At 35.7% G+C, this 26,903-nt stretch overlaps 1 protein-coding gene across 4 annotated transcripts in view; it reads left to right on the top strand.

Moving 5' to 3' along the window:
* Uchl5 (ubiquitin C-terminal hydrolase L5) overlaps nucleotides 1–18,830 on the top strand; it is a 30,255-nt gene extending 11,425 nt beyond the window's left edge. Inside the window, exons 4-12 of one of the 4 annotated variants that reach the window (XR_002377354.2) lie at nucleotides 6,055–6,180; nucleotides 6,261–6,322; nucleotides 6,460–6,590; nucleotides 8,562–8,625; nucleotides 9,992–10,094; nucleotides 11,538–11,651; nucleotides 13,809–13,907; nucleotides 14,603–14,752; nucleotides 18,569–18,830. Coding sequence is in view for 3 of the 4 variants with exons in the window: in XM_021155763.2 (XP_021011422.1) it covers nucleotides 6,055–6,180; nucleotides 6,261–6,322; nucleotides 6,460–6,590; nucleotides 8,562–8,625; nucleotides 9,992–10,094; nucleotides 11,538–11,651; nucleotides 13,809–13,907; nucleotides 18,569–18,613 (744 nt within the window). In the remaining variant the exon portion in view is untranslated. Of the gene's footprint in view, nucleotides 1–6,054; nucleotides 6,181–6,260; nucleotides 6,323–6,459; nucleotides 6,591–8,561; nucleotides 8,626–9,991; nucleotides 10,095–11,537; nucleotides 11,652–13,808; nucleotides 13,908–14,602; nucleotides 14,754–18,568 lie in introns of those variants that run through there. The other 3 variants (XM_021155770.2, XM_029480547.1, XM_021155763.2) reach the window with 3 other exon arrangements.
* Nucleotides 18,831–26,903: the final 8,073 nt, after the last annotated feature.

Genomic DNA, 26,903 nt, shown 5'->3' on the forward strand with positions numbered 1-26,903 from the left:
GCCCAAAACAGGACCTTTCCCAGATGCTGTGTTGCTTTGACAGGTCACAGAAGCTGTCAGCTTCTGTGGTGCACACTCTCACCTGTGCAGACTAAGTTCCTAAGTTCGATGGAGTCCCGGAACCAAGATGGTGCTCCCTGTTCCTGAGGCAGAGGGCTCCCGTGCCGGGCGGACTCCTGTCCTCCCTGGCTGGGAGAGTGGCCGGATGTTTGCGCTAGCCACTTTTAATATTTCGACTCATCTAGGCAATAAGTAGACTATGTATCTGTTACACAAATTGTAAGCTTTTAAAAGATATGATATTGAAACCGAAAGAGTGTTTCAGAGATGGCCACTATTAAATTGTTGTATTTTTCTTTGTGTTTTTGTATGTGTGTGCTTTTCTATGTCTGTATTTGTTGTTTTTTCCACATTAGCTTGTAAATCTGAGAGTTGGGAATTTTGCTTTGAAATATAGTACATGGCATGTAGTATGCATTCAGTAAATGGAGACTGAACTGCTTGTATCTAAGGCTATCATGATTAAAGAACTTGAGCCCACTACCATCCAGTCATTAAGATTAAGATGTGTGGTTTAATCAAGCTTAACTATGTTTTTGTTGTTACAGCAGTAGGCTTTATTGTTGGTGTGAACTTTGGGGAGAGGAAGGGAGCCCCTGTGTAGTATAGACTGCTCTGGAACTTGCTGTTCTGTCTCAGTTTCCCAGCTGTTGGGATTACAGACATGTGCCAGAGGCCTTGCTATTGGTAAGGTTTAAAAGACAGTTTGATGGAAGAGAGATGTTACTGGGGTAAAACCTTATAATTTCTGGTGTCCTTTGATTATTTTCTTAGTTATTCATTACATTTTCTCTTTCTTTTTAAATTTTTTTTTTGAGGTTAGAAAAAATGATGTGTTTTGCATGCCTTTGCAATACACGCATGCATTGCCTGCAGAGGCCAGAAGAGGGCAGTGGATCCCCTGGAACTGCAGTGGTTCCAATTAGTTGCTAATTATCTTGTGAGTTCTGGGAACCAAACCCAGATCCCCAGGAAGAGCAGCTAATGCTCTTCTGTTCCTGAGCCATCTGTCCAGACCCATCCCAGCCCCCAGGGGTTACATTTCTATCTTACTGTAATTTAATAGTTTATTTGTATTGTACTATTATTATACTACTCTTAAGGTGTCAAATTAATTACTTCCCCATAATTTTTTATTGTGTATTTCAGGTCAATTTCACTTTAAAATTTACTAATTTGCTAATCTTATATTTCATGTGAGCCTGTTAAGAGAATTATTACATAAATACATCATCCTTGATATTATGTTTTAAGGACTTAGCGTTCAGGAAAGAGTGTGTAGACTTTAGGAGTATTTTCAGGATCTAAATCCATTTGAGCTAGGTGTGATCATACCTTAAAGGCTGATTACAGTAATGCTTTTCTACAAAACATGCCATGTTACTGACAGTGAAGACATGGTCTATTAACTTCCTTTCTGTTTGTCTGACTCCATCCTTTCTGCCTTTCAGGAGAGAGGCGATTGAGTAGTAGAAAGACACATGGACTTCACCAAAGGGTGTTACACTTACCAGCTTTGGTTTACTAGAGCTGGTATATAATTCAAAATCAATTAAGGAAAGGGTTGTGTGAAGCAAAATCCAGAAAAGTTCCATGGGTGGAACTTCCAGTTGTCTTCTGCCAGTGGGATCACGATGGTACTGACTTTTCACACAATGCTTTTTGACAGTATGCATGGTATTGTCTTACAGGGAAATTTGAACTAATTTGTAGAGGTGACGGTTTTCATAGATCTGATTCATGTAGGTTACCATAGTCTTCTGCCCCACAGAAGGCAGCTGCTAAAGCTGACCCAAAGAGCCCACTCTAAGGCACATTATTAGAATACGAGTATGGCACAAACCCCCCTAGAAAGACATCTTTCCCAGGCATCACTTTTCAAGACCCCCTAGGTAGAAATGGACTAAGGAGTCAAACGTTTGATGGTGAAGTAATTTGCTAAACAAGTCTGAGTAAGTTGCAAGTAGTTTAGCTGAAACTGTAGGTTAAGTAGGTATTAACTAAAGGAAAAGGCTGAGGGTTATTCTAGATTAATTGCAGCTTCATGGTAAAAGGAATTGTGACTAGTAGAATATTCTACAAGAAAGAAGGCCAACTATGGAGAAGAGTAGGGAGATTGTCATGGAATTTGAAGTTGAGTAGGCAGCATATTAGAACCAGGTTAGGTTAGCTACAGGTTTAGAGAAATAGTGGTCTTACAGTAAGTATTTTCTCTCTCTCTCTCTCTCTCTCTCTCTCTCTCTCTCTTCCTTTCTCTTTCTTTTTTTGTAATTTCTACAAAGTATCCAGGTTATAGGCAACAGTTTTGTTCCTTTCTGTCTGTCTCCTATTTGAGAGGTTTCTTCATGGTCCAAAACTGTTGCCAGAGCTTCAATTATTCTATCATAATTGCAGATGTCAGACACTCTGAAGTGGGCAGCACATTCTGTTGCTTTTATGGACATTTATATAAGTTGTCAGTGGCATATGCTTACTTTAAAACATACAAAAACCCTAAAAAACTTCATAACCTGAGTTAGCAAAGATAGTTAGGAAGTTTGTTAGGAAGGTTGTTTTTATTCCAGGTGGCCACAGATCAGGCCAAAATTTGGGCATTTCATTTAGATAAAAAGAAAATAAGTAGATACTGGAGAACAACTGTCAGATTATAACTGGAGGAAAGGCACAGACCACACAGTGTATTTTAGCTGATTGAGACTTTCTTTTAGTTAGTTCAGCAACAGTGATGCATTTTAGAATTATATAGTGGTGAAAAAAAGTTTCTCAGGGTTTTCAAATTCCTGTTTTGTTATTCTTTGAGCGTCAGGGAAAATCAATCAGTATTCCTAGGAACTTCTAAAAATCTTAACTGTGTTATTTTAGACACTCACTGCTTGAGAGTTTTACACAAGCATACAATGTGCACCTGTTTCCCTCAATTCACTTCCTTCTTTTGTCTCATTCTACAACCGCTTTCTGTGCCAGTGTCATGTACTCTGCTTTTAAGCCCACTGAGTTTACTCACCTATATGTGCAAGAGGACAGGACCATCTGGTAGAGCATGGGTATTCTGTAAAGGACCACATTTCTAAAAAAAAAAAAAAAACCCAACTCCTCTCCTCAACAGCCATCAATTGCAGTAGTTCCTCAGATATGTGTAGGACTTCATGAACCCCTCCCCATCCATGCTGGGATGCTGGATGGCTCCATCTGCCCAGGTCTTAATCATTTAGCCATAGCAACTGAGTTCATATGTGCAGCAATTTATGTGATTAAGATTCTTTTCTTCTCTGTATTCTATGAGTAATAGTAAGTTATCAAAATGTTTTTCAAGATGGATGGTGATTAGATTTTCATTTAGAAAATTACCTTGGTTATACTGTAAGAATGCATTTTAAACATGGTACAGACTATAAGCATAGATACTTGTGTGAGAGGAAGCAAGACTGAAAGTAGCGGTGGATGTAGATTTGAATAGAGTTAGCACCTTTAGTGTGTAATAGATAGGTAAACTTGTGAAAATGGAGGAGGAAGACATTGATGATGCCTATGTTTTTCTTAATTTGCTGAAGGTACATGGAATGGAGTTTTAATTATTCTTGATTTATAACAAATTTATGATTGGCTCTGTTATGGTTTTCTTTTATTTAACTAGTTGAGTTCTAGATTTCTTATTTGCATATTTACATAAAAGTGGGCTTAATAGTCTCCCTTTAGTATTCAACACTTTTGTTAGCGTTAGGATAATAACCTAGTCAATCTTGTTTTTATTTTCTATCCTCTCCAATCCTTTCTTTAATCTCAACCGAATCCTTCTCAGTTTTTAAATTTTTTTTTTTTTTTTTTTTTTTTTGAGACAGGGTTTCTCTGTGTAGCCCTGGCTATCCTGGAACTCACTCTGTAGACCAGGCTGACCTCGAACTCAGAAATCCACCTGCCTCTGCCTCCTAAGTGCTGGGATTAAAGGCGTGTGCCACCACGCCCAGCTTCTCAGTTTTTATTATTTAGTTTCTCTATGAAAAATATGTTAGAAAAATTTTTAAGATCATTGATTTATAAATTAGTAAATGACCCCTATGGCTGCAACCACATTAATACAACCAAAAGTGCTCTTTAGTTCTTAATTATATCATTGCAATTTGTTCCTTTATATAAACTCTTTACATATCTTTCTAGATATTCATTCTATTTGCTTTATTGTCTGCCCAAATTTTCAAAGCTATAAAAATTTTGTATTTGGAAAAGATATAATATATGTCAGTTAAAATTATCTTCTATATTAGTTTGGTTTCCTGTCGTTCATGTATCTTTGTGATTTCTCACAAGTTTCTTCATGAGCAACATTCTTATCAGTACTAAGTTTAATTCTGTATTTTTGAGATAGGGTCTCATGATGTTGAACACTAAAGCTTAAGGAACCCTCTCTCTCTGTATGTGTGTATGTTACATGTATGTAAATCTGTAGGCATATATCCCACATATATACATACAGAGGCCAAAGCAGAATATCAGTTATCTTTCTGTAATTCTCTCTGCCTTACTGCCTGCAGACAAGGTCTTTGAATCTGAAACTCACCTTTTTAGCCAGGCTAAACTTTACCCAGTGAACTTTTGGGATCTGCTGCCCATCTATGCCCCTCATACAGTATTGACAGGCATGTGTAGTTTTTACATGGATTCTTGTTATTTTGATCCTAGTCCTTGTGTGTGTATGTGTGTGTGTGTGTGTGTGTGTGTGTGTGTGGTGTGTACATAATGAACATCTCCTCATATCTTTGAACAGTATTATTTTCTTTGTAGAAGCCACATTTTACCTCATTTATGATTGGGGCTGGGTGCGTATTTTGTGTTTTTGTTTTTGTTTGTTTTTAGACAGAATCTTATTGGGGGGCCCTGTCTGGCATTGAACTTGCTGTATAAACCAGGCCTGCCTTGAACTCACAGAGCTTTTCCTTCCTTTTCTTTATTTTATACGTAATTATGTATAAGTGTGTATATTTGTAAACATGAGTCCAGAAGCCAGGGGCATTTAATCCCCTGGAGCTGGAATTAGCTATAGTTGTGATTTGTCTGATTTGGTCTCTTTGAACCAAATTCAGGTCCTCTGGAAGAGCAGCAACATGAACATTTCTCCAGCCTCCTTTTCTGTTTTTCAGTTCTGTAATCTTAACATTTTAGGTGTTGTGAACTGTGTGGAAGATAAGATTTTATAAAATAGTTTATGATCTTATTGGAGAAGCCCACATACAGAATCAGCTTGGTGTGATGTCTGCTACACAAATTGGAGAATCAGACTGTCTCTTGGTTAGCTGTGTGTCCTTGGGAAGCCACTTAATTCTTTGTGTCTCAGCTTCAGTAAAAGTAAAGTAAAATAAGAATACATTTTTATAGTTCGTTGAGAAGATTGAAATAATTGGTATGTGTAAAGTACCCAGAAAACTCCGGTACAAAAGGAGGCACCTTTTTTCTTTTTAATTTTTTTTTTTTTTTTTTGCTTTTGTATATGTAAGGTCCATGTAATCTGTTGAACATACTGTATGATGGTAACACTATGGCTATCTATGGACAGTATATACTTGTATTAGAGATTGAAATGAGAGTGGGAATGAGCTGTTGCAGAATTTCAGTCTACAAGCCATCTAGAGGAGTTAAAGCTTGGGCTGAATACTTAGATATGGCTGAATTGGAGAAGAGTAAGTTTAGGAAGAAGGAAGTTAGGAGGGAGGACAAGTTATTTTGTTGTAGTTATCTGTTTTAGGTTAGGCTGATTGGTCATGCTGCCTTGACTGGACTTGTTTGCAGTCTTAATGGTTACTAAATTTCTTTGACTGTCTAGAATCTTCCACACAAGAATTTTATCAAGTTCCTGAAAGTAGACCAGAATGGAAACTAAAAGTTTATGCCAGTGCTATATGAAATAGAATTTGAAGACTACTTCTGTTTGAAGGGTGTATGATCAACTTAAAAAAAAAATTAAAACAGACTCATAATACTCTTCCTTTTTATATTTTATAGGTAATTAATAATGCTTGTGCCACTCAGGCTATCGTAAGTGTACTACTGAACTGTACACATCAAGATGTGCATTTAGGAGAGACATTATCAGAATTTAAAGAATTTTCCCAAAGTTTTGATGCAGCTGTGAGTAGCCTTCTTAATCTTAAAATGACCTATTTGTGATTGTTCTTGTTATAATAGGCTACTTTTCAAAATTGTTTTAGATGAAGGGGCTGGCATTGAGTAACTCAGATGTGATTCGACAAGTGCACAACAGTTTTGCCAGGTAAAGAACTGTATGTGTGTCTCTCTGTCCGTCTGCCTATCATCTATCTGTCCCTGACTCTCTATCTTACCATTTTCTATCTCTTATTTTTGTTGTATTTGCTTTTTTGGGGGCTCTTACTCTTTTCTTTACTGCAGACAGCAGATGTTTGAATTTGATACAAAGACACCAGCCAAAGAGGAGGATGCTTTTCACTTTGTCAGTTATGTTCCAGTCAATGGAAGACTGTATGAACTGGACGGGTTAAGAGAAGGCCCAATTGATTTAGGTAATTTGTTTTCTCTTCTGGTATTTACTTTGGATAAGAAAAAAACGATTTTATATTCTCCCTTATGTTAGCTGCAGGTCTGCTTAAATTTTGAGGATGAAAGCTACTTTGAGGTAGTATAATATGGTCTTGACTGTTTGATGGAATTAAATGATATGATTATATAGCAAGGACTTATACTATTCATTTGGGACCTATGAATTTGTTTTTAACACACAGCTCACATAATTTATTTTTAATTATAATAAGTTAATTTACTTATTTTGAGATAATGACTTTGTGTCTGAATAACCTGACCTTGAATTTGTGATCCTCCTGCCTCAGTCTCCCCCCTTCTGGGGTTACAGCAGGACAGTTCATCAAGCCCAGCTCTGCAATGAAAACCTGGGAGGGAGGGAAAGGGTGTTGGCCCTGGAGGACCTGTAATGAGAATGCACAGGTGGGCAATGAAGAGAATCAGCCAGAGTGGGGAGGAGTCACAGGGTAGGGTAGTGTGGAAAAGCACTTTTTATGATAACCTAAAAAATTGCTTAACAATTTATGTCAGAGACAGAGACAGAGCATGCGCACATCCAAGACAGAGAAAGACAGAGACAGAGCATGCACATTTCAGGCAGACACACCATATGCACATACAGTCTTATAAATATGTGGTAGGCAAGGCCTCTATCACTGAACTACACTCCAGGCTCCTCCCAAAAGAATTGTAATTCTTTTTTTGTGACTTCATTAAATTTCCTTTGTTGCATTAGATTGCAATACAGCAAACCTTTGCTTTATTTGAATCTAATACATGCTTTTGATTAAATTTTATAATGTATCTCGGTGGTAACCGAGGCTTGTTCCCTGTTCCCTATCACTACAACAAATAAGTAGGTTTGTTTTGATTATAATTTCATAATTTATGATCATTTTCCACACTTATAACTAACAATTCATATAGAAGAGGTTTGTATCTAAAAATATTCCTTGTTAAAATAATTTTTAAGAAGCTAGTTTTCCTTAGTTTGATAATTAATTTGAACTCTTATGTCTTCTGTTGACCAGCAATTGTAATTATTTTACATAAACAAAGTACAATACAGAGTCGCTACATTTATTGAGTAGCTGTTATGTGATTTCTGGGAAAACGAGGATTAAGGCATTTTGGCTAAATGACCTTGTATTATAAGTGGTTTTCAATTTTGTTTGAATTTTTCCTAACATATAGTAGTTGTAAAAAGTAGTTTTTATCCTTTATAACATTTCCATACATGCATATGATATATTTTTATACTTTTCACTCTACTACTCCTTATCAATTTTTTAATTTTATATTTTTAGAGAATCACACAGTAAGGATTGAATCCTTATTTTACCACTGACATGCGTATTGGTTTCTTTTTTTTCCCTAGTTTTTAGTTTTGTCATCTATTAAACATGATAACCTAAAAAAATTTGCTTAAAGAATTTGTGTGACAGAAGGGGAGGAGGGAGGGTGACCTAGTGAGTGAAGGGATGAGAGAGACTGAGAGGATGAACATACCTGAGCTACAGTGTGCTAGGCAAGCACTCTATTACTCAGTGTATTGATCTTTATCTCATTGTTGTACATTTAAGTGACTTAATTTCCTAACTGATTCCTTGCTTTCTCAAATATTTTAGTGACTACCAACATGTCTGTTGCATGATAGCATGACATGATGTTAAATGATAGTACAACAATACAAATGATAATATATTCTTTTATTAAAAAATAAGAATTAAAGCTTAACATAATTACACTAAAAAGAATCCACAACACATGGTGGCTCACACCTAAAATTTGAGCTTTGCCAAGGCTGCATCAGTATTTCTTGTCTTCAGATAGAGTAAGCTACATTCTGAGACCTTTAAGACATTTGTGTAAGCCCTCAATTTATTTAAGTATTGTTGATTAAAACTTTGAATGTTAGTTAATGTTGCCTTTTCTTGTCTAACATTTCCTTCTAGGTGCATGCAATCAAGATGACTGGATTACTGCAGTGAGGCCAGTAATAGAGAAAAGGATTCAAAAGTAATGCTCCACTAATGTCATTCATATATAAATCTCGTTTCTAAGGTTTTTGTTTGTTTCTTTGTTTTCTTTTTTAATTATAAAAGTTTCAATTTTTTAATGTTCTATGTTAAATATCTGACCTACTCTTGATTGAATTAATGTATTGAACAAATGTATTTTAGAAATGTTATTTAATGATATGACAAATACATTGACATCCATGAAGTGGGGATTTCTGTTTTATTTCATTTTAATTTTTGGCAGTGCAGGGGTTTGAACGTAGGGCTTCAGGTATGCTAGGCAAATGATCTACCTCTGAACTACAATACCAGCCCTAAATGAGCTGCTAACTATTGCTAAATATTTGTTCAGGTAGTTTTGGACTGTTGTTTGAGGATTTTCAAGATGAAGTTATTTTGAAATAGTTATATAAACATGTTCAGTTATAGGAAGTGGTGGGTTATATGTACTGTTTATCTTGTAATCGTAAAAAGGTACACTGTAATGTCACAGCTAGGTAGACCCAGCACAATTCCATGTCACTTGAGGATTCTTCAGATCTACTGTGAGTTTCCTCCCCTGACACCCACTTTTTCTTTTTCCTTTTAATATATTTTTTTTCCACAAATTTCAGTTATATTTGATAGGGTTAGGAACATAGAATTAAAAGGCCTAGAAAATTTTAAACATTTTCACATAATTTAAAGCATTAGATATATTTGATCATATTCTTTCTGATGACTAGAATTTTAAGACACTTTTGAAGTATTTTGTCTTGAACTAATACAAATATAGGCCTATGTTTTATAGTATATTATTATCTAGATTAAGTCTTCTTATGTATTATAGGTAATTTCAAAATTAGGGCAGTTCATACTGTTATGAGGGGTTTTTTTTTGGTATCAGGGTAGTAATTTTACTACTTGCTATAATTATACATTAAAATTAATATTTTATATTTATGTGTGAGTTATAAATAAAGTTTAAAATTCACTTACCAACAGTACATCATGACTTGAGAGAAATGTTTAGTGTCATTCAGTAGACGCTAGCAAATGTAATGTCTTGGTTTAATTCTTTTCTCTGAGAATTGAAGTAATAATTGCCCTATTTCTTATAAGGAGGAGTGATGAAAACATGTTATTTCTAATGTCTTAAATAAAATTCATAGTAGTATGGAACATTTAAAGTACTTGCAGTTGATGAAATTTAGATAATCTTTTGCTATATTATGCTCTTTCATATACAAAACTTTATTAAAATGTCCAGTTTTTATTATTAGGCTACTAATAATTTTACTTACTCCATTATGTAGTAATCACAATGAATTATCTTAATACTAGTGATTTTATAATTTTTATTGCATTTTAAAACTTTTTTATAGGTATAGTGAAGGAGAAATTCGATTTAATTTAATGGCCATTGTATCTGACAGAAAAATGATATATGAACAGAAGATAGCAGAGTTACAAAGACAACTTGCAGAGGTTTGTGGGCACACAGGCACACACCCTTGGTTGTGTATATGGTGGGATGGGGGGGACTGTCAAGAGTGGATATGTGGGGAAGCTGGAGGAGGCTATGTAGTATCTTGTTCTATCACACACTGCTATTTTTTTTTTTTTTTTTTTGAGGGATGGTCTGTAACTTAAGTTTGGAACCAGGCTAGTGGCCAGCAAGTCCCAACGATTTTCCTGTCTTTGATTTCTACTTCACCAGTGTTCTAGGCATGTATATGGCCATTCCTGGCTTTGTCTGTGGTATCTGAACTCTGGTCATCATGCTTGAACAGGAAGCACTCTTGCTAGTTGAGCCTCACTTCTTTGCATTCCCTTTGGGCTTTGAGTATAAAGTTTTTTGCATAGGTACTGTATGCGCTCAGGGGAAAAAAATTGATTTTCATATTCATAATAGATTTAATTAAGGGGCAATATTCTGAATTTATGTTACTTTACACTTGATATTTTTCTCAGTTTCTTAATGAAGCATGAATATTATAGTGCTCATAAAATATTCTCATGAGAATTAAATTAAATCACTAAAAGAGTAACATGACAGATGCTAAATGTTAATAATGAATTATTTTAGCTATTTTCTCTTACAATTAATCAAGAGTGTATTTTTGTAGGAGTTAATTTCATATATGTAAATGTACATATAATTTTTACCAATCTTAATGATTACCTTTTTATGGCTATAAATATGGTTGGAAAAGACAGCTAACGGTAGAGAAAATTTTTTTAAAAAGTCCTTTGATCATATCTTAAAGATAGTGTCTTAGTCAGGATTTCTATTCCTGCACAAACATCATGACCAAGAAGCAAGTTGGGGAGGAAAGGGTTTATTCGGCTTACACTTCCATACTGCTGTTCATCACCAAGGAAGTCAGGACTGGAACTCAAGCAGGTCAGGAAGCAGGAGCTGATGCAGAGGCCATGGAGGGATATTCTTTACTGGCTTGCTTCCCCTGGCTTGCTCAGCCTGCTCTCTTATAGAACCCAAGACTACCAGCCCAGAGATGGTCCCACCCACAAGGGGCCTTTCCCCTTTGATCACTAATTGAGAAAATGCCTTACAGTTGGATCTCATGGAGGCATTTCCTCAACTGAAGCTCCTTTCTCTGTGATAACTCCAGCTGTGTCAAGTTGACACAAAACTAGCCAGTACAGATAGTTTAAGCAAATTTATTTTGTAATTTAATAGATTTTAGGAATATATGTTACAATATTGGTAGTAGGTGAAAGTCAAATATTCTAGAACAGAAATATGGAAGGTATATTTAAGGCTTTTATCTATTAATTTGTTTTCTTATTGGGCTAATATTCTTGTCTACAAAGTTGAAATATGAAAATAATTATATGAATCATTTAAATGTTGTCAGGACTTAAGTCACAGTCATTAGGGTACTGTTTCTTTTTTTTCCCCCTAAGGAGGAACCCATGGATACAGATCAAGGTAGTACTGTGTTAAGTGCTATTCAGTCAGAAGTTGCCAGAAACCAGATGCTTATTGAAGAAGAGGTACAAAAGTTAAAGAGATATAAGGTATGTTTTTAAAAAATAGGCTATAATATTTTAGTAAATTTTTTGATGAAAGTATGTTGGCTGCTTGATTGCTTTCCATCATTGGTGAGTTTTCAGAATAATGTATTGATTATCAGGCACTTGACAGAGTTTCACTTTTTAAATGCTATTATGAACAGACTTTTATCCTGTTAGATGTCTCAGTTCACTGTACCTACTATTCTTCCTGATGTCCAGGGTGTCCTCCTACCTGTGACTACTGGGGACAATCAGGACCTTGTGTCTGTAGGCTTTGACAGCTTCTGTGCTGTGTAGTGTGATGACTCTTCTTGTGTAGTGCCTTGATCAAGACTTGCAGCCATTTTTTGCAAAGTTCTGAGTTTCTGTAGTAGAAAAATGAATAAATTATGGTTTTGTTTTTTTGTTTGTTTTTGAGACAGTCTCAAATGTAACCCTGGCTGTGTGACTGTGCCTGGCCTGTAGTGAACTGTATATAAAGGACAATAGCCTTGAACCTGTGGTAAACCTCCTGCTGGAATACTGATGCATGCTACCACAAACTAGCTGAAAATGGTTTAAAACGCACTAGGTGCTTGCCTGGCTGCTTGCTTGTTGTAGGGCTTTTTCAGGTTAAGAAGTACATTTTTGTTTCTAGTGCTAGATGAATTAATATAATACTTCTACTTCTTAGTCTTGTTTTCTTGGATATTTTCTTTTTTTACAGTTCAGTACTTCTTAGCCTTAAATATTAATATGGAAATTTTGGTTCCTCTGAACATTACTCATTTGCTTCATGAATAATAATACTTAAATTTTTTAAATTAATTTCTTAAGATAGTAAGAAAGTAATGGATCTCATCCTATCTCTCTCTCTCTCTCTCTCTCTCTCTCTCTCTTTTTTTGGCTTTTTTTGAGACAGGGTTTCTCTGTATAGTCCTGGCTGTCCTGGAACTCACTTTGTAGACCAGGCTGGCCTCGAACTCAGAAATCCACCTGCCTCTGCCTCCCAAGTGCTGGGATTAAAGTTGTGCGCTACCACTGCCCGGCTTCATCCTATCTCTATCTATCTATCTGTCTATCTATGGCACTAGTATTAACAGGTGAAGTTTTTTTATAGTCTGTCTTATTCCTTAGTATATATTCTATCTTAAGTGTATAACCAAATCACTATGCCTTCAAATTACATGAAATTCTGTCTCTTGATTTTTTTCTTTTAAAATTCTAAGGCTTTTGAGAATCCTTATTTAATTTTCTTTAGTTATAACAAGCAGTTATGTAACTGCTGACTTCCTTCACTTAGAGTCTGTTCAGTAAGCTGAAAGTAGAAGGAGGACTTAGATATTGGATGCCTAATGGTTATATACCGAAGTAGTACAAGATTCCCTTTTCATGTGATGCTCAAGGCAAGGACTAGGTTTTTGTTGCATTTGCTTACTTTGTCAGCCCAATGTTACCTTGTACTCAACAGGCAACAAATCACTGTTAATGATGTTAAAGGGACAAGTTTTTGGCAATGGGGGAGTATGAGATGATAATTTCAACCATTATTTTCCTTGTCACTAATACTAAGATGGTGCACACATTACCTATGACTTAATTGTAAGAACATATAACAAATTACACCTAGTTTAAAAGAAATTAAAAATTCAAATTCATTTGAGGAAATGGAGTGACTTACAAACGGGAAAGGAGCATCTACTAGATGGGATGTATTATAGCTCAGTGAAAGGAAGCAGCACATGACTCGGGAGAGTGTGTTCACAGGCACAGACTTACCCTACCATCCATCCTCACTGAGTAATAAAAGTCCTCAAGAAAATGTATGAAACTTAAAACTAGAGCTGCTCTCATTAGTCTTGGCTTCAGTAGTGTGTAGTTACAGTAGCAGGGGTGTTTATCTTGTAGACCTTGGTGAGTTGGTTTTCACAGCTTATGTTTTTATAAATATCCTTGCAATAGGCTTCTTTTTTTCCTACAGAAGATTGTTCAGAAAGGACTTTAAAAAACCAGTTTGCTAAGCTGAGGGGAAAATGTTGTGCCTAGAAAATACTTACTACTTGTTTTACATTCTTTATTATCAGGAGGATCAAATCTTATTCCTAATACTGTTCATGAGAATGAAGATTTTAAATTGAATGCAAAAAGATGATAGAATCAGAAAATGTGTTTTATTTTCAGATTGAAAATATCAGAAGGAAGCATAATTACTTGCCTTTCATTATGGAATTGTTAAAGACCTTAGCTGAACACCAGCAGTTGATTCCGCTTGTGGAAAAGGTAAGTGCTTTATTGGTGACTACTCAAGCTAGATTAGGTTCTCCCCCAGTCCATCATTGTTATGAACATGAATGGTGATAAAATATCTGGGGCTTTGGTAGATTTATTCTTTTGCTTAGTGTTTTGCATTGTGTAGTTATTTTTTGCCTAGGGTTTTGTATTTTGTAGTGTTATTCTTTTGCTTGGTGTTTGCATTCTAAGAGAAGTAATGTAGCCTGGTATTTTAAAACAAAAACAGGTATTGCCCCACTACCGTATCAGCCCGTAAGTCTTAGTGTTTACAACGCAGGTTGTTCTGTACTAAAACACTATTTTTTTCTTTAAACAAAAATAAATTTTTATTGTTAATAACTGAAATAATAGGTTTTTTTCCTTAGTTAATTTTGTAAAATTTTGCATTGATACCAGGATTTAGAACTAGAATGGACATTGATGGGGATAAAAGAATAGTTTGGCTAGCACACAGGTTTCTTATTCCTAATCTAGAATCCTTCTCACTGAGGGATAACTAACAAATAAGTGGAAAATTCTGATTTCTAAGATTTACTCTTCAGTGTTAAGCACTTAATAAAATATTCAAGGAATAAATGAATTACAATTAAATTGTTTATACGTTTATATTGTAAATCAGCATTTCTGAAAATGACCATCTCTGGATGCTCTTTAAATTACATGTTACCTGGCCCCCTCCCCAGATATTCCCATGTAGGGGAAAGAATCTTTAATAAGTTTCCCAAGTGATTCTAATGCAACTGATCTGTGTACCACATTTTGAGAAACACTTTGAGAAGACACTACTAGGCAAATAAAAATTTGGACCATTAATTTAAAGACAAGAATACATGGTAGGTATATTTTTCTTATTGATTTTAAAGTATACAGAGCAAACATACATTTTGTCCCAGATATTTCATACTATAAATATAAAATAATACTGAGATTTGAACTCCTAATATATTTGTGTGTGCCTTATTACCTGAAACATACGACTCACTTTTTAGCATTAAATTTAAACATACTGTAGAAGACTGGTAACTTATGTTCATGCTCCTCGGGGTATTCTAAGATGGGAAACTGATTTTCAATTGTGTATTATCAACTTGAACCCTGTGATCCTCAAATTGTTATCAGGACATCTGGATGGTTTTCTTTGAGACACTATGACCTCTTTCTGTTTTAAAAATATTAAATAGTGATGGGTGTGGTGGTGCATACCTATGGTCTTAGTACTTGGAAGTTGACGCAAGTGGATTCAGAATTCAGAGTTATCCTGAACACAATTTCTCATTGAAACTTATGGACAGGTTATCACTTTATTCAACGCAAACTGTTCTTTAAAGTTTGTTTTAAAATGCAGTATTTTTGTGTAGACTAGGAAAAAATTTGGTGTGAATTTTTTTTTTTAAATTGTCCATGACTATATTCCCCAAATGATGATTGATGGTGGTTTTGTGAGCTTAGAGTAAACCTTTGTAAAGACTGTTTTGGACACAAGGTGGCAGTATATGACTATGTAATGTTAGTGTAACCAGCTCTGTTGAGAGCTTTCTGTTGGCAGTTTTTTAAGGAAGGTAGTTATTGACTGTCTAGACTACCTAGTTTTTAGAAGTTTTTATCCTGTAATATTATACAAATGATGTATATTTATTGTTTCTACCTGTACAGTGCTAACTTCTAGGTTCTGAGGGTATTTGGATTTAACATTTGATTGAAATGTTTTAAATTGTTCATCTCATTTGTCTAGCTGCAAATTATATTCTAGACATTTTGTTATGATGTAAATCTCAAACAACTTGTGGCATGGGTTGGCAAGGAATAAAACAATTATAGCCTGCTGCATAGTATCTTGAGATTAGTTCAGCACAAAGTCGTGAAAAATTTCAGACAAATATATTAAGTTCTAAATAATTTTCTTAGCAAATGTATTTTTGTAATCCTTTTGTGAAAAAAAGAAAAAAAACTAAAGAAGTTATACCACTTTGGAGCTCTCTGCTAATAAACAAAGCAAATTGAAAGGCAGGTAAAATAGATTATATTTTAAAGTTAAACACAATAAAAAGCTGTCAAGGAATTTCTTAATCATAATACTTTCAAGAACAATTATGTATAGAATCTAGACTCGGATTCGGATTTGGAACATGTGGAATTTAGTTGGTTGGCTGTTCCCCCAGCCCTCCGTTAAAGAAACTGGCTATTACAGTGTGAAAGGGGTAGGAGGAACCACACAGAAAGGATGTGCCTTTTAGTGGTGCTAGATGCCAGGTCTATCTAAGGTTGGACTTTGACTGAGACAGCTGTGTATATAGTCAATGGTGAAAGTAGTTGGGGCAAAAAATTTTCATTATATTGAGTAAAAAGCAAAAGACAACTAATTTTCCCTTGGTCTTGTGACTCTAGTGACATTGAGTAAAATTTCATGGTTTTGTTATGTGAGAGTTGTATACATTGCTCAGGAGGTAACCTAAAAATAGTTGTAAATCTTATTGTACCATAAACCAAATCTGTCCCCTGAAACATAAAATTAGCTAGATTAAGATTCTATTTGTGAGTCCTCTACACTCACAATACTGTAAGAAATTCAGTTTCACCATATGTATGTATATATACATATGTATGCGTACTTCTAAATCATTGTCTATTTCACCTTTTTAAACTTCTGGGCCTTATTTTGTAAAACCATGAATGTAGTTGATAAAGGGATACAAATGAATTGAATTTAGACTCAATTGATAATAAGTAGCTGATCCTTAAACCAACTTCTGTCTCTTAAATAAAGAAAGTAGGACAACGATCACAATAATTTTGTTAATTTTAGTAAACATTTTGTAAACTCTAGAGACCAAGAGCAAGATACTAAATACTTTTCTCTTTTTTTCTTTACATTGTTAATTGAATTTCAATTGTAACTGAAATCCATTTGTATAGGAAGCTTTGTTAGAGGTGGGGTTGCATGTCTGTAATCTCAGCTCTTAGGAAGCCTAGGTAGGAGGATTGTGCGCTGTAGAACCAGGTTGGGTTAGAAGATAAAACTGTGTCTCAAAAATAAAGAATCCAAATGGGAAAAGGAATGAAATTTTGTATAGGATAGGGTATACAAATTAAATTCCAAGTCATTCTACTGATTAAAAATGTTTATATAGGTAACTAATTTTACTACTTTTATGTAGTAGTTAGACTTTAGATAATACGTGTATTTTATGTATACATGTTTTAATAATTTGCTTTTGATTTTCTGTGGTTTGCCCCCTCCCCCCTCTCTCAACTCAAGGGCTTTTCACAGGCTACAACTGAACTGCATCCAACTATTTTTAGCCATTTTATCCAGCTGGTGTTGAACTAACCATTCGGTATCAGCTTCCCCCCCGCAGGTAGCTAGATTATAGGCCTGTGCCACCACATCCATTAAGTCTAATGCAAAGCTCTTAGTTTTATCATACTGCTGCATAGTAGTACCTGATATGTCAAAAAGTTAAAGTAGTTCTAATTATCCTATTTTTGGATTATATAATGTGGAATTCTCATTTATGGTTCGTTTTCTTTTTTTTTTTTTTTTTAAAGATTTATTTTATTTATTATATGTAAGTACACTGTAGCTGTCTTCAGACACTCCAGAAGAGGGCGCCAGATCTCGTTGCGGATGGTTGTGAGCCACCATGTGGTTGCTGGGATTTGAACTCTGGACCTTCGGAAGAGCAGTCGGGTGCTCTTACCCACTGAGCCATCTCACCAGCCCCTATGGTTCGTTTTCAAAGACCAGCAGAATTGGTGTCACCTGAGAATTTGTTTTATACTAAATTATCATCCGACATTTAAATAGGGACCCCAGTTGGCGTACATATTGAAAAGCACTGCTTGAGAACAAGTGTCTTTGACATCTATTGAAATTTCACTGTATGTTAACTGTGTGATTTTGGTCAACTTTGATAACGTCTCTGAGCATTTTCTTCTTTTCTTTGGTTACTTTAGTAACAAATAGAATTACTGCATTTAATATTGTAATTATGAGATCATGTTGAAAAACATTTAGGTCTAATAAATTTACTAATACTATATACATATATGTATATATATGTATACTGATACATACACACACACACACACACACATATATATATATATATATATGTATTCTTTTAGTGATATTTTAATAAGCTCATCAGAACTATGTTAAGTTCATTTACTTCAATATAATGGAAGTATAAATAATTTTATTAGACTTAGTTTGAGTAAGAAATGGACAAATATGTATGGTTGTTTAGCTTTATAGAATGAGTGTATTTTAATTATTATAATCAGTACATTTGATCTTCTGTAAACCAAAAATGATCATTCTACTGAGGGTAAATAACCTTACAATTCAACAAAAGTTGCAAGTCTCAAGTTATAAACTGCCATGCTCTCAGTGTCTCAGAACACACTCGGGTATTTCAGTACTTTTCATTTGTTTATTCATTAATACCTTTCCTTTCTATGTTGCCAGGCCGGCTGCTCTCTTACATCACAGTGTCCAGTAACTAGGACTACAGTCCCACCACACAGGCTCTAGTAGTGTGAACGCTGCATAAGCCTTATCCCTTGCAAATACCATTGGATACATTTTATTTTAGTATGATCTAAAACAATCTTTGAGGAGTTCATAATGTGCTGTCTTTAATTTTTAGGCAAAAGAAAAACAGAATGCAAAGAAAGCTCAGGAAACTAAGTGAAGAGGATATTTGGACGTGTGTACAGTGTGCTGCACTTAATTTCATGGACACCATTAAATAAAAGAAACTTTGAACAACATCTTAATTGACTCAGTGCACGTTTGGCATAGTACCAGTCTGTCTTATCCTTTATGCATGGAGTTAAAACTCTTTCCCTACCTGCATCATGGGCATGTAGTGCATCTTAAATAAAAGTGACGAAAAAGTGCTGGCTAAACTCCATTCTTCAATTCTGGATCTGAGAGTTCTTGGTACTCTAGAAATACAACTATATTAATGAACCTGGAAAATACACACATAATATACTTTATCTGTAGTTGCTCTGATTAATACTTTTATTTATTAGCTTAATATATTCAATTTATAAATGTCAGATCTTACTTAAACTGGGTCATCTGTTTCTAATTGTGGCAAAAATAATTAGTATTTTTGTCTTTGGGGTGTGTTTTGCAGATCTTAAAACTGAATTTTATCTTACACCTATTTGATTTTTAAGGCCAGCCATTTGGAAAGACTGATACGATTTTTTATGAATATGTAAAGAAGACAATAAATATCCCAATTATATTTTAGCAAAGTTTCTTGGATTATTTGTATATATATTGTAGAATTCTAGAAAGCCCTGGATATTTTTTTGCTTTGAAACAAAACTGTAGAACACATAAATATTGGGAGTTTTTTGACAACCTGTTTTTCAAGATAACGTTATGTGTATTCATTAAAAATTAAGGGTTTAACAGTTTGTTACCTAATTCTTTTAAAAGATAACAGTGGTGACAGAGGATTATCCCATGCCCATTTGAACGTACATTCTAGATCCACAGTTTCCAGCATCTTTGTCTTTCAAAAGTTTGTTTCTAACTTCTTTCCAAATTAAACTTGAAAGGAAAAAAATTTAAACTTACTGTTAAAAAACTAGTCATCCAAGCACATTTAAAAGAAATGATACATGACTTTTTTTACATTTTATGTAAAAATAATGTAATTTATTTTATGAGGTAACTTGTATACCATTTTCTAGCTTCAGCTTTGATCCAAGTTTAACTTACTTAAATTAGCATACAAAGTGGTAGTTTGTATTTTGGTATTTTATTACATAATTTGTTTTTGACCTTCCTCCTTTCTGTTCATTCTTGTACTTAATCATAAAACATATATTTGATCACCGAACTAACTCAAAACCAGTTCTATCTTGTGTTCCCTTCCTAATTTCATGATTTTTTTCTCATTTATCATTAAGAGAGAAAACATGTGTCATGTGTCTGAGTTATCCCACTTAATAATTTTTAGATCCATTCATTCTTCTGCAGATTCTATACTACTTGGTTTTGTTTGTTTGTTTGTTTGTTTCGTTTTTCTGAGACAGTTTCTCTGTGTAACAGTCCTGTCTGCCCTGGAACTTTGTAGACCAGGCTGACCTCAGATTTAGAGATCCTCCTGCCTCTGCCTACAGATTGCTGGAATTAAAGGCATGTGCTGCCACACCAGGCTCAGTACTACACTTTCATTATCCATTTGGTGTAGACAGACATCTAGGCTAATTCCATTTCCTTGCTGTTATGAATAGAGCAGTAATAAACATGAATATGCAAGTATCTCTGAGCTATAGAGTCCTTTGAGCAGATGTTCAGGAGTGATATTGCTGGTCACATGGTAATTACATTTTTACTTATTTATTTTCTTTCTTTCTTTCTGTCTGTCTGTCTATCTATCTATCTATCTATCTATCTATCTATCTATCTATCTATTTATTTTTGAGACAGGGTTTTTCTGTGAAACCCTGGCTGTCTGTAGACCTGGCTGGTCTTGAACTCAGATCTGCCTGCCTCTGCCTTCAGTGTGCTGGGATAAAGGGCACCAGTACTGCCTGGCTTTCTAGTTTTTGTTTTGTTTGGAGAAGACTGCAGCAGAGTTCCACAGTGGCTATTCTTGATACTCCTAGTAGCAGCAGTCCACACACAGACCAGGAGCTCTGCCCAGCGTGCTGGCCTTTGTTCTCTCCATGAGAAAACATTCTCATTGGGGTGAGGTGGAATCTCAAAGTAGTTTGCGTTTGCATTTCCCTGATGTCTAAAGATGTTGAATACTTTTAAAAATACCTATTAGTCATTTTCATTTCTTTAAAAAAAAAAAAACGCAGTTTGGTTCATTGACCCATTTATAAATTTATTTTTAAGAATTATTTTAAAGTATCAGATAGTGGTATTATTCAATGATTCAGAGCTAATAGGAAAGTTTGACAATTATGAATGTGGGGCACTTCATGGCCATTTTTGCTTGCGAATAAAGGCCTTGTTTTGGTCCTACAAGTTTTTGGTAGCTCATGGGTAGAGAAAATGAAGAGCTGAACTGTTAACAACCCAGAAATAGATACATGTTAGTTAGAATGACATGGTTTTGGAAGGAGTCTTAAAGGAACTCAGTGAATCTTGCCTTTTTAAAAATCTCATTGAGCCACTGGGTAGAGAAAGGCACTTGACATTCTGTTTACTGTAGTCAGTTCTAAGGGATGTGCTTCTACAGTAAACAGCAGACTTTCCAACAGCTGCAGCCTGCCTCCTCTCACCTCAGGTTTAGTTCCCAAGATAGCTGGCTGCCCTTTGTACCACTGAAGTAGGTGCATGTTTGGTTGCTGGATTATCGGGCACATTGCTCTTCCTTTAGGGGTGTAATACATAATAAATTACGATGTTGTGTTCAGATTAGTACCTTCAGTCTAAATTGCCTATAACATTCCAAAATACATTTAGACCTTCTCCCCTTTTGGAGGGCTTTTTTTCTTTGTTTGAAATGGTGAGGAGGGGGATAAAGGTTTTTTTCCCCCCTTAAAAGAAATATTAGAGAAAACATAAGCAAAAATAGAATTTATTACATACAGTTTACCAACAGAGATAACTACAAGAATATTTTAGTGTATTTAGTAATTCTTTTTTCCTGTATAAATATCCATGCTTTTATGCTAGTTTTGTATGTGTTCTCTATTGTATTATAGAATTATATAATACATAATACTTTTGAAGTTGATAATATACAGTTTTTCATCTTTATATCTTTAATAACTTGTAGGTCTCAAGCCATGCTAGCTGTTACAGAGAGAATGAAGAATATTAATGAGAGTTTTGAAGCTACCATCCTTTCCTCGTAAAGCTATTGAGAGGTTTGGAGGAGTGGGCTCAAGTATATGTTTCCAGAATTGACTCCCAGCAAAGCACAGTGGCCTCATGGGATATATTCCTTCAACAACAATGATAGTGTCTGTCATTGGAGGTATTGGAGTCACAACATGCTCTTGTTGTATTCTAAGAACAAGGGATCTGCTGATAGACAACTGGAATCTTAAAAAGGAAAGTGACCTCTGTATCTACACACACCCCTGAGAGCAGCTGGGTAACGGGGCAGCTTCTGGTTTATGGTTGCCTTGTACTTTTGCTCTTTCCTGATTACATGCTCAACTGTTATTTGTTCAGCCTGTTAGAAATCATCCTTGTAGTCATAGCTATTGGAGATACATGGAGGTAAACAAGATCATTGCTATTGTTGTAGGATAAGTGTGAGATGGCATATATGTGTCAAATAATTGAAAGAAATGTATTTGAAAAGACAGCAGTGCAGAATACTGTGAGCGGAGCATTTATAGATGGCCACACAGAGGCCCTTGAAGAAGTGGTCTTTTAAGCAGAAACATAAATGAAGAGATTTTTCTTCTCTCCGGTACTTAGCAGCACTGTGGAAATGGATTGTATAGGCACAGCCTGTATACCTATACATAGCCAGTTTGTTATACTTCACAGTTGTATTATGTAATAATGTTTGATAGTTAAAAGGTGTATGAAGGTTGATCTGGATGTTAGTGTCAAAATCAGTTAAATAAGCAGAAAAGGGTGGGATCTCTACACAATGTGCCTTTTATAATATATACTATAGTTCTCAAGCTATCCCTTCCCATTTGTGAGATAGTCCTGTGGATCCCAGGGTGCCTTGAACTGACTTGGTAGCCAAGGTTGACTTTGAACTCTTGAACTTACTGCTTCTACCTCCCAAGTATGAGATTAGGGACATGCTCCACCATGCCTGTCTTTGGCCCTTTGTTGTAATAATAATATTAAAATAGTGGGCATAAGTAGTAGAAGGAAATCTGAGGCAGGTGTGGTTTTTTAAAAATAATTTGAACTCTTGTCATTATTAGAGGCAGAAATGAAACACTGAAAAAAATGAAATTACTAGAAAAAAATCTGACAGAATTACTTGAGAATAGAGAGAAAAACTTCCCAAGAAATAAAACAGAAATACTTAAAAATATAAAAGTAATTCTGTACAGTAGCAAATGCCATAAAACCTAAGAACTTTGTCAATAGAATTTTGCCATATGTTTAATATATATGAAAAATATTGACGTGAAATATAGAAGACCCACAGCAAATAAAGAGAGGGAAGAAAGTTTTTAAAAACTTGGCAAGTGATAAGAGCAAGCAATTTGCAAGGCAATTCAAATGGTTATTACTATGCACAGTATATCCCACTAGTCATAGAGAAACTAGAAGCATTTAAAGAAGTGCATTTCCTACCTTCTCCTGCCTGCCTTCTCTCCTTTTCCTACTTCACTGTTCCTCCCGTGTGACACTCTCGTGTACCTCCTGCACATACACCAATCACTCTGTGTTAGAAGAGTTTGTTACTCTGTAGCCCAAGCTGGGCCTATGTGAAGATGGAAGTACTCAGATAAGAGTACTCTGGGTCTGTTAGGTGCTTTCTAGGGGCCTTAATGGATGACCTTGACCAAGTTACTAAGGAATGTATAAGTGGCAATCGTGTGAGCTCTGGGATCCAGCAGCTCCCTGAAGGCTGGTAATTGTAATGATTAGAAGGTAATAAACTATCCAGGATGGGCTTCCTAGGTAGTGTCTCCTAGTAAGGTTACCAAGGACTGAGAACTGACCTTTCAGCTTTTGATTTGAAAATGCTAAGGACTTTAGATAGTTAATCAAATTCAATAAAACTCACAAGACATTACTGTATACCTGAAAAATGCAATTTATTAGTTTACAATTGTAACTGCCAGTCAGCTTGTCAATATGCCCTTTCCCTGGGAGATAAACTTACCAATGAAACCAGATTAAGAGTGGAAGGCTGGGTGAGTCTAGCCCAAAGGAAATGATTTGGCTTTTACAAATGCTGCCTGTGATGATAGCTCATTCCAAGCTTTGCTGTAATGGACACTAACCAATGCTCCCCACCCCTGCTCTCCTATACGTGCCTTTATCCAAGTCTCACTGTGTCCTTCACTTACACATCCTAGACGTGTTGAAACTTCCATAATTTCTACTTTTATGACTGACATTTTCCTGCTTTTCTATGCCAGCAGGTTTCTCAAGTGATGTAATTTAAAAAAATATATGCAGTTTTAAAAACTACTTTATTCTGGTATTTTGGGTCCTCAGTAGAGGCCTTGTTGAGGTACTTTTTTCTTTTTCTGTTTTTCTTTTAAACTATCCCTCGATCGGAGTACTAGTTCCTGTAAACAATGCAACTTCTATGTGTAAGAAATTACCCTTCTCAGGTGTAAATTGAGCTTATTGCATGGCTTTTCTGGAAGGATGTGAAGAAATGTCAGGTTATCAGTAACAGACAAATGAAATGATTCTACTCAAGTCCAGCTTAGCAAGCCAGCAAGGTTTATTTTTGGTTAGGAAGTTATAGGAGCCTTTGCGATTCAAAGATAGCCATGGCATTAAAAGGTTCACCATTCCCACAAACTCATGAAAACTGTGTTCTTGGAGCTCCCTGAGCAACTTGCAGGCAGCTCTGCCAGTCAATATACTCCCTTGGCAGCAATTTGTGTTGACTATATAACCTGTAGGTGGTGGTGGTGGTGGTGGAGCTTAGAAATATTTTTTACATTATTTTAAATTTTTTGAGAGCTCATCAATGAGTACAATATTTACAATATTTCTACCACACTCTTCCCCCCCACTCCCAACTCCTCTGGGCTCTAACCTCCCACAGTGGGCTGGGTCCTTCACCATCAGTTAGCAATCAAACATGTTAACAGGCTATTCAAATCAAGACGATCTATTTAAAGGTGACCTATACTTCTGTGCCTTGTTTCCTCATAGATGAGTCTAAATGTAAGAATGGAGACTTAAAAGACTTGGAAAAAAATTAGCTACTGGTTAGTTTTAATTGTCAATTTGATATAACCTAAAATCACCTTAGAAGAGATCATCAAATAAGGAATTATTTTAATCAGATTGGCTTATGATTATATTTTTGGGAAATGGTTTTGATTGTTAATTGATAGAAGATCCAGCCCACTGTGGGTGGCACCATTCCCTAGGCTAGACCTTGAGCTAGTGAGCAAGCAGACGGGATTGGTCTTTCTCTCTCTCTCTCTCTCTCTCTCTCTCTTTCTCTCTTTCTCTCTTTCTCTCTCTCTCCTCTTCACTGTTGATATGGTATAATCAGCTGTCTCAGTCTCCTGCCTTAATTTACCCAAAATGATTTGTGGTGATCTAGAATTGTAAGCCAAATAAGCTCTTCTTCCACTCAGTCACTTTGTTGCCAGAGTGTTTTATCACAGTAACAGATATGAAACTAGGACAGTCACCTTTTGCAAGAGATTATCTCTATATTTGAGAATCTCTATTTTCTCTCTTTCAATAACCACATATGCTTATAAATGTAATTATTGTCTTGGAGAAGTTATTTTTGTTGATTTTTAACTTTCAAAATGATACAAAGAGGTTGGGCATGTAGCTCAGAGTTAGACTTTGTCTGGCATGCATGAGCTCCTAGCACCATCATAGATGCACAAAAGCATCGTTGGTATAAGCATTATGATCCAAACGATATACAGGAATTTCTATACAGAACCGTTCAACTTCATTTGTCTCCTTTTTTCTTATTTGTTTTCTCTACTTTTTTGATTCTTTGTTAATTTCCCATATGCACCCTAATCCTGTCCCTTCATATATGCCTTCTGCCTTTGCAACCTCCCACTCCAAAGAAAACAAGCAAGCAAGCAAACAAACAAACAAACAAAACAAAAAACCCAAACATCTTGCCTGGGAGCTGTGGTATGTCACTGTGTGTCACGCAGTGTACCCATTTGCCTAAACAACTTTACTTACATATGTTCACTGTACTAAATCATGGTCTAGTTCAGGATTTCTACTATACTCTCAATACATCTCAAGTTATCCTGTTATTGTCTTGTGTCATGGAGATCCTGCAGCTTGGGATGTATAGTGCCAGTTCCTTCCTATGCTCCAGCAGTTCAGTTCATAGATGGGATAGATGTTGGGGGGAGTCAATGCAAAGCCCTGGATCTGGGCCCCGGGTAGTACATGAGTTATTCAGCTTACCGGGTCTCCTGCACCTCTGCACCACCAGGGGGAGCTCTCCCAAGTACTGCAGCAAGTGAAGGGTGGGCCAGCTCTGCACAGCCCTTGGACATCGACATGGCTTCAGGCAGCAGGGGCTTCCACATGACCTTTGGTGATAACATGGGCCATGGACATTAACCCAGACCCCTGTTTCAGCATGGCCACGGAACCAGACATGGCTTTCAGTGGTAGTACAGGCTGGTTTATCACCATGGCCTCAGGTGACGGGCTACTTATATCAGACTGTTCCTCACCACCCTCATGTCTCCAGTTCATCCTTTTTTCATAGTGCACAAACTCTTCATCTTCTCTTTCTCATCTCTCCATCATATAGTTGCTCATAGTGGTTCCTGCTGTGGGTAGGAAAAGACAGGCTTCTTCCACCTGCCCACCGGACAGTTTTTTTTTCCCTTGAGAACAGGGTCTTACTCTTTGTAGTCATACAGACCTGGGACTTGCTATTTAAACTCAGACTGGCTTTGAATTCCCAGCAGTTCTCCTGCCTCAGACTCCCAGTTGCTGGGCTTACTATAGACATGAGTCAGAATGCCAAGCTTTTACATCTAACCTTAACAGTGTCTTTCAAAATGTTCTCACTAAAAAATGAAAATCAAATTCCTTCTGGATACGCCTTTAAATAAAGGTAGACAATTCTAAGGCCCATTGTTAGAATTAACATTAGTTCTTTGAATTAATGTAGCATGTGAGAGTCAATAGATATTAAGATACAAGATGTCACAAGACCATCCTCACAGCAGAAAAGACATGAAGCTGTGCTGCAACAACTTCTACTCATTCATTTTTTCATTAATTTATTATTAATTAATTTATTAGCTACTCTGAGTGAAGACGGTGTTTCCTCAACTGCTTTTGGAGCGTGTGTGTGAAACCTGTGGGATTGTAATACT

The sequence above is a fragment of the Mus caroli genome, chromosome 1 (assembly GCF_900094665.2).
Source record: "Mus caroli chromosome 1, CAROLI_EIJ_v1.1, whole genome shotgun sequence".
NCBI classification, from domain to species: domain Eukaryota; kingdom Metazoa; phylum Chordata; class Mammalia; order Rodentia; family Muridae; genus Mus; species Mus caroli.